At 45.8% G+C, this 13,434-nt stretch overlaps 1 protein-coding gene across 4 annotated transcripts in view; it reads left to right on the top strand.

The window, feature by feature from the left end:
* phex (phosphate regulating endopeptidase homolog, X-linked) overlaps positions 1-13,434 on the top strand; it is a 225,177-nt gene that overhangs the window by 151,082 nt on the left and 60,661 nt on the right. For all 4 annotated transcript variants that reach the window (XM_086006138.1, XM_086006141.1, XM_086006139.1 and 1 more), the window contains 4 exons: positions 915-1,060; positions 1,946-2,039; positions 2,751-2,879; positions 6,485-6,586. In XM_086006138.1, coding sequence (XP_085862264.1) covers positions 915-1,060; positions 1,946-2,039; positions 2,751-2,879; positions 6,485-6,586 — 471 coding nt within the window. The remainder of the gene's footprint in view (positions 1-914; positions 1,061-1,945; positions 2,040-2,750; positions 2,880-6,484; positions 6,587-13,434) is intronic.

The raw sequence follows: 13,434 nt of genomic DNA, 5'->3' as shown, positions 1-13,434 counted from the left end.
AGGCAAATGATAATGATTTTATAAACCAGCCCATTACAAGACCTCGCCGTGGGTGCTGGTCAAGGAGGAACATCATTGTCTGAAAAAATGAACACTTCACTTGTCAGTGCAATTCTCCACTTTTTCAATTCCCGTTAAAGCTGATTGAGATCGGCTGCGAAAGTAATCGTCACAATGCCGTGTACATTAGAAGGAGGAACAGTCTGCTGGGAGGGTTTAACAATGGGTTTCACAGCGATATTTAAGAATGAGTAAGACATGCCTTTTGAGAATGGGTATCACAGTTGGGCATTCCCAATGGCCCCCCACTCCGTGTGCTGTCTCCATAATCCCCCCACTCCCAGTCTAGGGCCCCCAGTCCCCCCACTCCCAGTCTAGGGCCCCCAGTCCCCCCACTCCCAGTCTAGGGCCCCCAGTCTCCGCACTCCCAGTCTAGGGCCCCCAGTCTCCGCACTCCCAGTCTAGGGCCCCCAGTACCCCCACTCCCAGTCTAGAGTCCCCAGTCTAGGGCCCCCAGTCTCCGCACTCCCAGTCTAGGGCCCCCAGTCCCCCCACTCCCAGTCTAGAGTCCCCAGTCTAGGGCCCCCAGTCTCCGCACTCCCAGTCTAGAGCCCCCAATCCCCCCACTCCCAGTCTAGGGCCCCCAGTCCCAGTGTACTTGTTCTCCTTGAGACACCCGACTATCTTTGCACGCCGAGAGGTTCCTTAAAACCTTCAGACACTATAATGTCAGGTCTCAGCTTTGTTAGAGGGGAACGCACGCTGTCTCAGTTCGCAGACAGAGTACAGAAACCATCTGGACAGACTACGGCTGACTGTTCCCATCAGGAGTCCTGGTGCAGCTTCTGTGCCTCATTAGTGCTAGAACATTCCAACGTTCCAATCGCTTGTGATTTATTTTGTTGTGTTCTCAGTTTGATTGGCTTCGCTATATGAAGATGGTGATTGATGGTGAACTTTACCCTGAACTGACACACATCAACACATCGGAAGAGGTCATCGTGTATGTTCCGCAGTATTTCAAGGATTTGTTCCAGCTGTTAGACACAGTGGATAATAGGTAAGCTTAACATGACATCAGATTTACACTCCATTATCACAGCACTGTAGGATGTGTAGTTCATCTCAAAACCTGTCATTGGGCTGTTTGGAATTCATTTGTCAATATTAGAACATTGCCTGGTTTGGACCGCTCTCGTTATCAATGGACCCATGCCTGTTTCAGATTACCCCCTCGATATTATCAATGGACTCATGCCTGTTTCAGATTACCCCCTCGATATTATCAATGGACCCATGCCTGTTTCAGATTACCCCCTCAATATTATCAATGGACCCATGCCTGTTTCAGATTACCCCCTCGATATTATCAATGGACCCATGCCTGTTTCAGATTACCCCTCTTGATATTATCAATGGACCCATGCCTGTTTCAGATTACCCCCCTCGATATTATCAATGGACCCATGCCTGTTTCAGATTACCCCCTCGATATTATCAATGGACCCATGCCTGTTTCAGATTACCCCCTCGATATTATCAATGGACCCACGCATTTCAGATTACCCCTCTTGATATTATCAATGGACCCATGCCTGTTTCAGATTACCCCCCTCGATATTATCAATGGACCCATGCCTGTTTCAGATTACCCCCTCGATATTATCAATGGACCCATGCCTGTTTCAGATTACCCCCTCGATATTATCAATGGACCCATGCCTGTTTCAGATTACCCCCTCGATATTATCAATGGACCCACGCGTTTCAGATTACCCCTCTTGATATTATCAATGGACCTCTGTCTGTTTCAGATTACCCCTCTCGATATTATCAATGGACCCATGCCTGTTTCAGATTACCCCTCTCGATATTATCAATGGACCCATGCCTGTTTCACATTACCCAGTCTTTCTTAAACTGAATGAAATAACTCTGTTTATAGAACTATAGCCAACTACCTTGTGTGGAGAATTGTATACAGGAGGACGGGGAACCTCAGCCAACGCTTCCTCAACAGGCGCCTTGAATTTATAAAGGTAAGTGATGACGACTGCAGTTAGCTGGTTAGAGAGAAGTACGGCAGGGAATGGGCTGCGGTGGGGATTGGTACTGTGTGCGTATTGTGTCTGATGAATCGGTGCTTCGTAAAACCTTAGCTGTTGTCAATCCATTGTAAAATGGGTAAAAGTAACACATTTCAGTGCAATGCTGAATCCCTCATTGTTGGCATTGATCTCCTGAGCTGGTAAATATTGAAATGGATAGACACACAACTGAAGGGCTCATCAGAGAGTGCTGGGGTTACCAGCAGTTTTACCTTGTGTGGCTGATTTATACATATAGAATTAGCATTAATGTGCGTCATTTACAGACGATGTTGCATCTAGGGCTCATTGCACGATATCACGTTTAGAGAGCCCTCACATTTGACAACATGCCTCGCACAGGGTACCCCATTATATCACAGTGTCCCCCATTATATCACACATAGAGAGTGTACCCCACTGTGCAAAGAATGTAGGGAAACGTGGCAGACAATTTGTGCACAGCAAGGTCCCACAAACAGCAATGTGGTAAGTGACCAGTTTATTTGTTTGCGTGATGTTAGCTGAGGGATAACTGTCGAGGTTAGAATTAGGAATGTGATGTCCACCTCTTTGGGAGAGGCAAGAAGAGGGAGGAAATTAGTCAAAGCAAAATATAAGTGCTATAATTCTCACTGATTGTCTACACCTTACTTACTTCAGGTGATTACAGGGGCGACTTCATTGTCTGCACGATGGGATAAATGTGTGGACTTTGTGGAATATGTTCTACCATTTTCTGCTGGAAGAATGTTTGTTGAAGCACATTTTCAGGAGGACAAGAAGCAGCTGGTAAGTTGTGTGCTGCTCATCAGCTCTCACTGTTGCACAGGTAGTTTGTCTCCTGCAGCATCTTCAGATATAAATGGTGAGCATTATTTTTAACTACACTCCTTTAACTGAAGGAATCTAACCATGTTGCACTAATGTTACAACAGTGACTGAACTTCAAAAGGGCATCATTGGCTGTGAAGCACCTTGGGATGTCCGTGAGTTTGTGAAAGGCCTTCTATAAATGCTTTATTCTAATTCTAACAACCTTGGCAAGAATCTTCCTCTATTGCTCCAATCATGTTCTACCGCTTTAAGCAACGCCAAGTGTCATCCTCCATGCTCTAGATACCAAAAAGCCCTCTGGGTCTTGGTGGGATCCTTCCTACATTGCTCAAGATGAGTGCCTCCAAACTTACCCCATCCTTTAATCTCTCCTATACACTTATAGCTGTCCTAGGAAATTAGCTCATCTCGTCCCTGATAAAGCAGGTTCTTATCTTTGCCGCTCTATCTTTCAAATTATCTATCACCATTAAAATTCTGCCCTAATCCGTGATTTCCTGGGTAGCATTTGGCCTTCAGGTCTCAGAAAATACCACTTCCACGTGACCGCACCATTAACTCTTAAAACTAGGGCCTTGATTGGACAACAGAGCCAATTCATGTAGAAAAAGCTGTTTAATGATCGGTCTTGTAGCCCCATTCCGCTATCCTACTTCTTATCAGCTTGCTTCCCCGGCCGCTTGACGTGCTTTCCTATGACCGGTTGATGCCAGTGTTAAAATAAAGTATATTGGAAAAACGAGGCTTCTATTTCCATCCTAAGATGCTTTTTAGAAACATAGAAAAACAGGAGCAGGAGTCGACCATTCGGCCCTTCGAGCCTGCTCCGCCATTCAATATGATCATGGCTGATCCTCTATCTCAATACCATATTCCCGCTCTCTCCCCATACCCCTTGATGCCTTTTGTGTCTAGAAGTCTATCTATCTCCTTCTTCAATATATTCAGTGACTTGGCCTCCACAGCCTTCTGTAGTTCCCTGTTTTCTCTCTCCCTCTTTTTTTAAATAGTGGTGTTACATTTGCCACCCTCCAATCTGCAGGAACTGTTCCATAATCTATAGAATTTGGAAGATGACAACCAATGCATCCACTATTTCCACGGCTACCTCTTTTAGTACTCTGGGATGCAGATTATCAGGCCCTGGGGATTTATCAGCTTTCAATCCCATTAGTTTCTCCAGCACTTTTTTTACTAATACTAATTTCCTTTAATTCCTCCTTCTCACTAGACCCTTGGTGACGTAAGAAAACTACGAGGCACTTGGTCTGAGTATTAAACAAGGCTTTAATCAACTGTTTTTCAACCTGGAGATCTAGTGGTGTCCTTCACTAGTTCCTGTTAAAGAATGTCCTGAGCAAGCTGGGCCCATGCCCGAATATTTATACTCTCCCTGGACAGCGCCACCAGCAGGCCGCCCAGTATCACTTCCTAAGTCATTTCCACATAAATGACAAGATTCATGTCACTTGGTTCCCTAGCATTTCTGGGAAGTTATTTGTGTCCTCTTCCGTGAAGACAGAATCAAAGTATTTGTTTAATTGCTCCGCCATTTCCTTGATCCCCATTATAAATTCTCCCATTTCTGACTGTAAGAGACCTACATTTGTCTTCACTAATCTTTTTCTTTTTACATACTTGTAGAAGCTTTTACAATTTGCTTTTATGTTCCTTGCAAGTTTACTCTCATACTCTATTTTTCCCCTCTTAATCAATCTCTTGGTCCTTTTTTGCTGAACTCTAAACGACTCCCAATCCTCAGGCTTGCTACTTTTTCTGGCAACTTTATATGACTCCTTTTTGGATCTAATACTATCCTTAATTTCTTTTGTTAGCCATGGTTGGGCCGCTTTTCCTTCTGTGTTTTTGCGCTAGAAAGGAATGTATAACTGTTGCAATTCATGCATTTGTTCCTTTAATGTTAGCCATTGCCTATCCACCGTCATGCCTTTTAATGAAGCTCCCCAATCTATCATAGCCAACTCACTCCTCATACCTTTGTAGTTTCCTTTGTTTAGATTTAGGACCCTAGTTTCAGATTGGACTTTTTCACTTTCCATCTTAATGAAGAATTCTATCATGTTATGGTCACTCTTCCCTAAAGGACCCCGCACAACAAGATTATTAATTAACCCCTTCTCATTGCACAATACCCAATCTAGGATAGCCTGTTCCCTAGTTGGCTCCTCAACGTACTGGTCTAAAAACCCATCTTGTACACACTCCAGGAATTCATCCTCCACAGGATTATTGCTAATTTGGTTTGGCCGTTCTATATGTAGATTAAAGTCACCCATGATTACTGTAGTACCCTTGTTACATGCATCTCTAATTTCCTGTTTGATGCCATCCCCTACATTACCACTACTGTTCGGAGGCCTATAGACAACTCCCACCAATGTTTTCTGCCCCTTGGTGCTTCTTAGCTCCACCCAGACTGATTTTACATCTTGATTTTCTGAGCCAATATCCTTTCTCACTATTGCTCTGATTTTATCCTTTATTAACAACGCCACCCCACCTCCTTTTCCTTTTTGCCTGTCCTTCCTAAATATCAAATATCCTTGGATATTCAGCTCCCAGCCTTGGTCACCCTGCAGCCATGACTCCGTAATCACAATTATATCGTATCTGTTTACATCTATTTGCGCTGTTAATTCGTCTACAATGACTAGCAATTATATAGCGCCTTTAATGTAGAAAAACACCCCAAGGCGCTTTGGAGGTGCAAGGCAAAATGGATGCCGAGCCTAAGGAGGAGATATTAGGAGGGTGTGACCAAATATTTTGTCCAAAAAGTGGGTTTTAAGGGCAGTCTTAAAGGAATAGAAGGACGTGGCGAGATGGAGGGTTTAGGGAAGTTAATTAATCCATTATGGACTGTTCTTGAATTTATATTCCGTATTTACATGCCATTATTGCATTCTTTATGTTTGTGCTTTGTATCTCTATTTTAATTGTAAATAAATCAAAGAGATTACAGAATATAGGGAGGCCCACCACCATACCAGCTCTCAAACTGGAGCTGCTCAAATAGTTTTTGGCGTGGAAACTCTCGCCTGGAATTTCCATGGAGGTTCTTCTGATCATCCACTGTGACTTCGGCAGAACATCCAGTGAAACCCCCGAGATCAAATCCCACCTTGAAACTTCTACCCCGTTGTGTTCAATATCCAGCAATCTGAAGTGAGTTTGGTACCACGGCATAACCCTGTTACATTGGCAGGTTAATGTAAATAAGGGTAATTGTTAATCATTCGGCCATACATCTAGGTCAAGGAAAGCTTCCGATAATAGGGAACAAAGTCCACTTGTAGAAAGTGCTATGAATCCTTCAGAGAGAAGTCATTGGATAATCAGTAGGAGGGTTGGCCTTTATTTTCTGATCCCTTCCAATCCAGGAAGAAGGCCAATGGAGAGCCCTGGGCTAAGATTCGACAATGTAGCACAGACCAGGGAATCAAACCAAGGGTTTACACGACCTGGAGATCTCAATACAATACTTTTCAATGCACTTTCCCATCAATTAACGTTTAAAGCTTGTGTTTCTTTGGTTACAGACTGAAGATTTGGTCGCTGGTATTCGCTGGGCGTTTGTGGACATACTGGATAAGGAAAATGATTGGATGGACACAGAAACCAAGAACAAAGCGAAAGAAAAGGTACGTTTTACGCATTTTAAAACAGATGGGCTGAAGTTTGAGTTAGCAGCACTGGCATGGATCCTTGCTCGATGGGAGGGCAGATCGGGTGAGGAGTTGGTGTGCCTGCTTGTACCCCACTTAGATCAGCTAACAGTCCAGACCAGGTATCTCTATTGCTGTTACTCTTTGATCAGGTAACGTTTGCTATGTTTAGAATCATAGAAATTTACGGCACAGAAGGAGGCCATTCGGCCCATTGTGTCTGTGCCGGCCGAAAAAGCTATCCAGCCTAATCCCACTTTCTGGCTGTTGGTCCGTAGCCCTGTAGGATACAGCACTTCAAGTGCCTATCCAAGCACTTTTTAAATGTGATGAGGGTTTCTGTCTCTACCACCCTTTCAGGCAGTGAGTTCCAGACCCCCACCACCCTCTGGGTGAAAAATGTTCTCCTCAAACCCTTCTATCAATTTCTTTAAATCTATGCCCCCTGGTTATTGACCTCTCTGCTAAGGGGAATAGGACCTTCCTATCCACTCTATCCAGGCCCCTCATAATGTTATACACCTCAATTAAGTCTCCCCTCAGCCTCCTCTATTCCAAAGAAAACAACTCCAGCCTATCCAATCTTTCCTCATAGCTAAAATTGGCAACATCCTTGTAAATCTCCTCTGTACCCTGTAGTGCGATCACATCCTTCCTGTAATGTGGTGACCAGAACTGTACGCAGTATTCTAGCTGCGGCCTATCTAGTGTTATACAGTTCAAGCATAACCTCCTGCTCTTATATTCTATGCCTCGGCTAATAAAGAAAGGTATCCTGGATGCTTTCTTAACCACCTTATCTACCTGTCCTGCTACCTTCAGGGATCTGTGGACATGCGCTCCAAGGTCCCTCTGTTCCTCGACACTACTCAGTATCCGACCACTTAATGTGTATTCCCTTGCCTTGTTAGCCCTCCCCAAATGCATTACCTCACACTTCTCAGGATTGAATTCCATTTGCCATTTTTCTGCCCACCTGACCAGTCCATTGATATCTTCCCGCAGTCAACAGCTTTCATCCTCACTGACAACCACACAGCCAATTTTTGTATCATCTGCAAACTTCTTAATCATGCCCCCTACATTGAAATCTAAATCATTGATAGATACCACAAAAAGCAAAGGACCTAGTACTGAGCCCTGCGGAATCTCACTGGAAACAACCTTCCAGTCATAAAAACGTCCATCGACCATTACCATTTGCTTCCTGCCACTGAGACAAATTTTGGATCCAACTTGCCACTTTCCCTTGGATCCCATGGGCTCTGACCAGTCTGCTATGTGGGACCTTGTCAAAAACCTTACTAAAATCCATGTAGATTACATCAAATGCACTACCTTCATCGACCCTCCTTGTTACCTCCTCAAAAAATTCAATCATATTAGTCAGAGACAATCTTCCTTTAACAAATCCATACTGACTGTCCTTGATTAATCTGTGCCTTTCTAAATGACAAGACTGTCCCTCAGAATTTTTTCCAGTATTTTGCCCACCACCGAGATTAGGCTGACTGGCCTGTAATTACTCGGTCTATCCCTTTCTAAACAACGGTACAACGTTAGCAGTCCTCCAGTACCACACCAGTAGCCAGAGAGGATTGTAAAATGATGGTCAGAGCCTCCACTATTTCCTCCCTTGCTTCTTTTAACAGCCTGGGATACATTTCATCCGGGCCTAACGATTTATCTACTTTCAAAGATGCTAAACCCCTTAATACTTCCTCTCTCACTATGTTTATCTCATCTAATATTTCACACTCCTCCTCCTTAACTACAATGTCGGCATTGTCCCTCTCTTTCGTGGAGACAGACGCAAAGTATTCATTAAGAACTATAACCATACCCTTTTGAGAGTCAAGCAAGTTACAAATGCTTAATCAGCTTCTAGCTCACAGCTTTTACCACACAGCATGCTATAGACAGGGCTAAAATGATCCCACAATCAACGGAGCAGATCAAAGCTCTGCAGTCCTGCCACATCCAGTCGTGAATGGTGGTGGACCATTAAACAACTGACGGGAGGAGGAGGCTCCATGAATATCCCCATCCTCAATGATGGTGGAGCCCAGCAGGTGAGTGCAAAAGACAAGGCTGAAGTGTTTGCAACCATCTTCAGCCAGAAGTGCTGAGTGGATGATCCATAGCGTCCTCCTCCTGAGGTCCTCACCATCACAGATGCCTGTCTTCAGCCACGTGATATCAAGAAACGGCTGAGCGCACTGGATACAGCAAAGGCTATGAGCACTGACAACATCCCGGCTATCGTGCTGAAGACTTGTGCTCCAGAACTAGCCACACCTCTAACCAAGCTGTTCCAGTACAGCTACAACACTGGCATCTATCTGACAATGTGGAAAATTGCCCACGTATCTCCTGTCCACAAAAAGCAGGACAAATCCAATCCGGCCAATTACCGCCCCATCACTCTACTCTCAATCATCAGCAAAGTGATGGAAGGTGTCATCGACAGTGCTATCAAGCGGCACTTACTCACCAATAACCTGCTCACTGATGCCCAGTTTGGGTTCCGCCAAGACCACTCGGCTCCCGAACTCATTACAGCCTTGGTCCAAACATGGACAAGGAGCTGAATTCCAGATGTGAGGTGAGAGTGACTGCCCTTGACATCAAGGCAGCATTTGACCGAGTGTGGCATGAAGAAGCCCTAGTAAAACTGAAGTCAATGGGAATCAGGGGGAAAACTCACCACTGGTTGGAGTCATACCTAGCACAAAGGAAGATGATTGTATTGTGGTGAGTGAAGGTCAATCATCACAGCCCCAGGACATTGCTGCAGGAGTTCCTCAGGGCAGTGTCCTAGGCCCAACCATCTTCAGCTGCTTTATCAATGACCTTCCCTCCAACATAAGGTCAGAAATGGAGATGTTCGCTGATGATTGCACAGTGTTCAGCGCCATTCACAACTCCTCAGATAATGAAGCAGTCCATGTCCGCATGCAAGAAGACTTGGACGACGTTCAGGTTTGGGCTGATAAGTGGCAGGTAACATTCACGTCACAGAAGTGCCAGGCAATGACTATCTCCAACAAGCGAGTGTCTAACCACCGCCCCTTGACATTCAATGGCATTACCATCGCCAAATCCCCCACCATCAACATCCTGGGGGGGTCACCATTGACCAGAAACTTAACTGGGCCAGCCACATAAATACTATGGCAACAAGAGCAGGTCAGAGTCATAATGGCACAGAAGGAGGACATTCAGCCCATCAAGTCCGTGCTGGCTCTCTGTAGAGTAATCCAGTCAGTCCCATTCCCCCGCTCTATCCTGTAGCCCTGCAAGTTTATTTCCCTCAAGTGCCTATCCAGTCTCCCCTTGAAAACACTGAGTGTCTCCGCTTCCACCACTTCCATCGGCAGCGAATTCCAGGTCATCACCACTCGCTGCGTAAAAAAGTTTTCCCTCACACCCGCCCTGTATCTCTTGCCCAAAACCTTAAATCTGTGTCCCCTAGTCCTTGTACCATCAACTAGTGGGAACAACCTTTCTCCATCTAGCCTATCCAAACCTGTCATAATCTTGTACACCTCTATCAAATCACCCCTCAACCTCCTTTGCTCTAATGAAAACAAATCCAGCTTCTCCAACCTGTCCTTGTAGCAAAGATCCCCCAACCTGGAACCATTCTGGTAAATCTCCTCTGCACCCTCTCAAGGGCCTTCACATCCTTCCTAAAGTGTGGTGACCAGAACTGGATGCAATACTCCAGTTGTGGCCTAACCAGCGCTTTATAAAGATTCAGCATAACTTCTCTACTTTTGTACTCAATACCTCTATTTATGAAGCCCAAGATCCCATATGCTTTGCTAACCACTCTCTCAATATGTCCTGCCACCTTCAGGGACCTATGCACATTAACTCCCAGGTCCCTCTGTCCCTGCACACTCTTTAAAACTGTGCTATTAAATGTATATTGCCTTTCCCTGTTCCTTCTGCCAAAATGCATCACCTCACACTTCTCTGCATTAAATTCCATCTGCCACTTGTCTGCCCATTCTGCTAGCCTTTCTATGTCCTTTGCAGTCGATTGGTATTATCTTCACTGTTTTCCACACCCCCAAGTTTGGTGTCATCGGCAAATTTAGAAATTCTACTCTGTATTCCAATATCCAGGTCATTTATATATATCAAAAAAAGCAGTGGCCCCAGCACTGACCCTTGGGAAACACCACTGTCTACCATCCTCCAGTCTGAAAAACAGCCATTTACCACAACTCGCTGTTTTCTGTCCTTAAGTCAATTCCTTATCCAAGCTGCCACTGACCCACCTATTCCACGAGCCTCAATTTTGTTAACCAGCCTTCTATGTGCTACTTTGTCAAATGCCTTCCGAAAATCCATGTAGACAACATCCATTGTATTCCCTTCATCAATCCTCTCTGTTACTTCATCAAAAAATTCAATTAGATTAGTCAAACACGATCTGCCTTTTACAAATCCATGTTGGCTCTCCTTAATTAGCTTAAACCTCTGCTAGTGCCCGTTAATTTTTTCCTTGATTATTGTTTCTAAAACTTTACCCACCATTGATGTTAAACTAAAATAACAACAGAAAATGCTGGAAAAACTCAGCAGGCCAGGCAACATCCGGGGAGAGAAATTAGAGTCAACGTTTCGGGTCGAAACCCTTTATCAAGACTAAAGAGGCACAGGGAATGAAATTGGTTAAGAGGCCAGGCTGGGAGAGAACAAAAGAGAAGAGACATTAAGAGGTATTCAAAACGAGACGAGATGGTGATAGGACTAGTGGAGACAAAAGACGGCTCTAGATGAGGTGTGCGATGCGCTGGCAGAATGGGAGACAGCTGCCACGTGGGAGAGAGAAAAAAAAAGGGGGGGAAACCAAAACAAAGGTGTGGATAAAAAAATATAAGTAAAAATGTAATAGGGGCCGAGGTTATGATCTGAAGTTGTTGAACTCGATTTTGAGTCCGGAAGGCTGTAAAGTGCCTAATCGAAAGATGAGGTGCTGTTCCTCGAGTTTACGCTGAGCTTCCGTGGAACAATGCAAGAGGCCGAGGACGGTGAGCTCCGAGTGGGAATGGGGCGGTGAATTAAAGTGACAGGCGACCGGAAGCGCGGGGTCACCCTTACGGACTGAACGGAGGTGTTCCGCAAAGCGGTCACCCAATCTGCGTTTGGTCTCCCCAATGTAGAGGAGACCACATCGTGAGCAGCGAATACAGTATACTAGATTGCAAGAAGTACAAGTAAATCGCTGTTTCACCTGGAAGGGGTGTTTGGGGCCCTGGACAGTGGGAAGGGGGGAGGTATAAGGGCAGGTGTTACATCTCCTACGCTTGCCCAGGAAGGTGCCAGGGGAAGGGGTGCTGGGGGTGATAGAGGAGTGGACTAGGGTGTCTCGGAGGGAGCGGTCCCTACGGAATGCTGAAAGGGGAGGGGAAGATGCGTTTGGTGGTGGGATCACTTTGGAGGTGGCGGAAATGGCGGAGGATGATCCGTTGAATATGGAGGCTGGTGGGGTGAAAGGTGAGGACAAGGGGAGCCCTATCGTGGTTCCGGGAGGGAGGGGCAGGGGTGAGGGCAGAAGTGCGGGAGATAGAACAGACACGGTCGAGGGCCGTGTCAACCACGGTAGAGGGGAATCCTCGGTTGAGAAAAAAGGAAGACATGTCGGAAGCACTGGTGTGGAAGGTGGCATCGTCGGAGCAGATGCGGCGGAGACGGAGAAACTGGGAGAATGGAATAGAGTCCTTACAAGTGTTCTCCCACAGACACTTGGTCGACCTGGCCCACCTCATTCCCCTGCACCAGATCTAGCAATGCCTCCTTCCTAGTTGGGCCAAGAACATATTGGTCAAGGAAATTCTCCTGAGCACGTTTAGAAATTCCTCCTCCTCCTTTCCCTTTACCCTAGCATTATCCCAATCAATATTTGGGTAATTAAAGTCCTCCAATATCACCACTCTATAGCTCTTGCATATCTCTGCGAATTTCCTGCAGATCTGCTCCTCTACCTCCCTCTCACAACAGAATACCCCAATAGTGTGATCATACCCTTTTTGCTCCTCAACTCTTAAGCAAATGGATTCTCTCCTTGTCCTTAGAACATCCTCCCTTTCCAACACTACAATGTCTTCCTTAATCAGCACTGCCACCCCACCTCCCTTTTTTCCTTCCCTATCTTTTCTGAACACCTTGTACCCTTTAATATTAAGTGCCCAGTCCTCACTGTTTTTAAGCCATGTTTCCGTTATTGCCATAACAGAGGCTGGGTATTCTGCGGCGAGTGTCTCACCACCTGACTCCCCAAAGCCTTTCCACCATCTAGAAGACACAAGTCAGGAGTGTGATGGAATACTCTCCACTTGCCTGGATGAGTGCAGTTCCAACAACACTCAAGAAGCTTGACACCATCCAGGACAAAGCAGCCCGCTTGATTGGCACCCCATCCACCACCTTAAACATTCACTCCCTCCACCACCAGCGTACCGTGGCTGCAGTGTGTACCATCTACAAGATGCACTGTAGCAACTCGCCAAGGCTTCTTCGGCAGCACCTCCCAAACCCGCGACCTCTTCCACCTAGAAGGACAAGGGCAGCAGGCGCATGGGAACACCACCACCTCCAAGTTCCCCTCCAAGTCACACACCATCCTGACTTAGGAATATATCGCTGAGTCCAAATCCTGGAACTCCCTCCCTAACAGCACTGTGGGAGTACCTTCACCACACGGACTGCAGCGGTTCAAGAAGGCGGCTCACCACCACATCCTCAAGGGCAATTACGAATGGGCAATAAATGCTGGCCTTGCCAGCGACGCCCACATCCCAAGAATGAAT

This window comes from Somniosus microcephalus, chromosome 14 (assembly GCF_052327205.1).
Source record: "Somniosus microcephalus isolate GS21.2 chromosome 14, FLI_Smic_1.0, whole genome shotgun sequence".
Taxonomy (NCBI): domain Eukaryota; kingdom Metazoa; phylum Chordata; class Chondrichthyes; order Squaliformes; family Somniosidae; genus Somniosus; species Somniosus microcephalus.
Note: the sequence above shows the minus strand (reverse complement) of the source record. Positions and strands in the feature narration are given on the sequence as shown.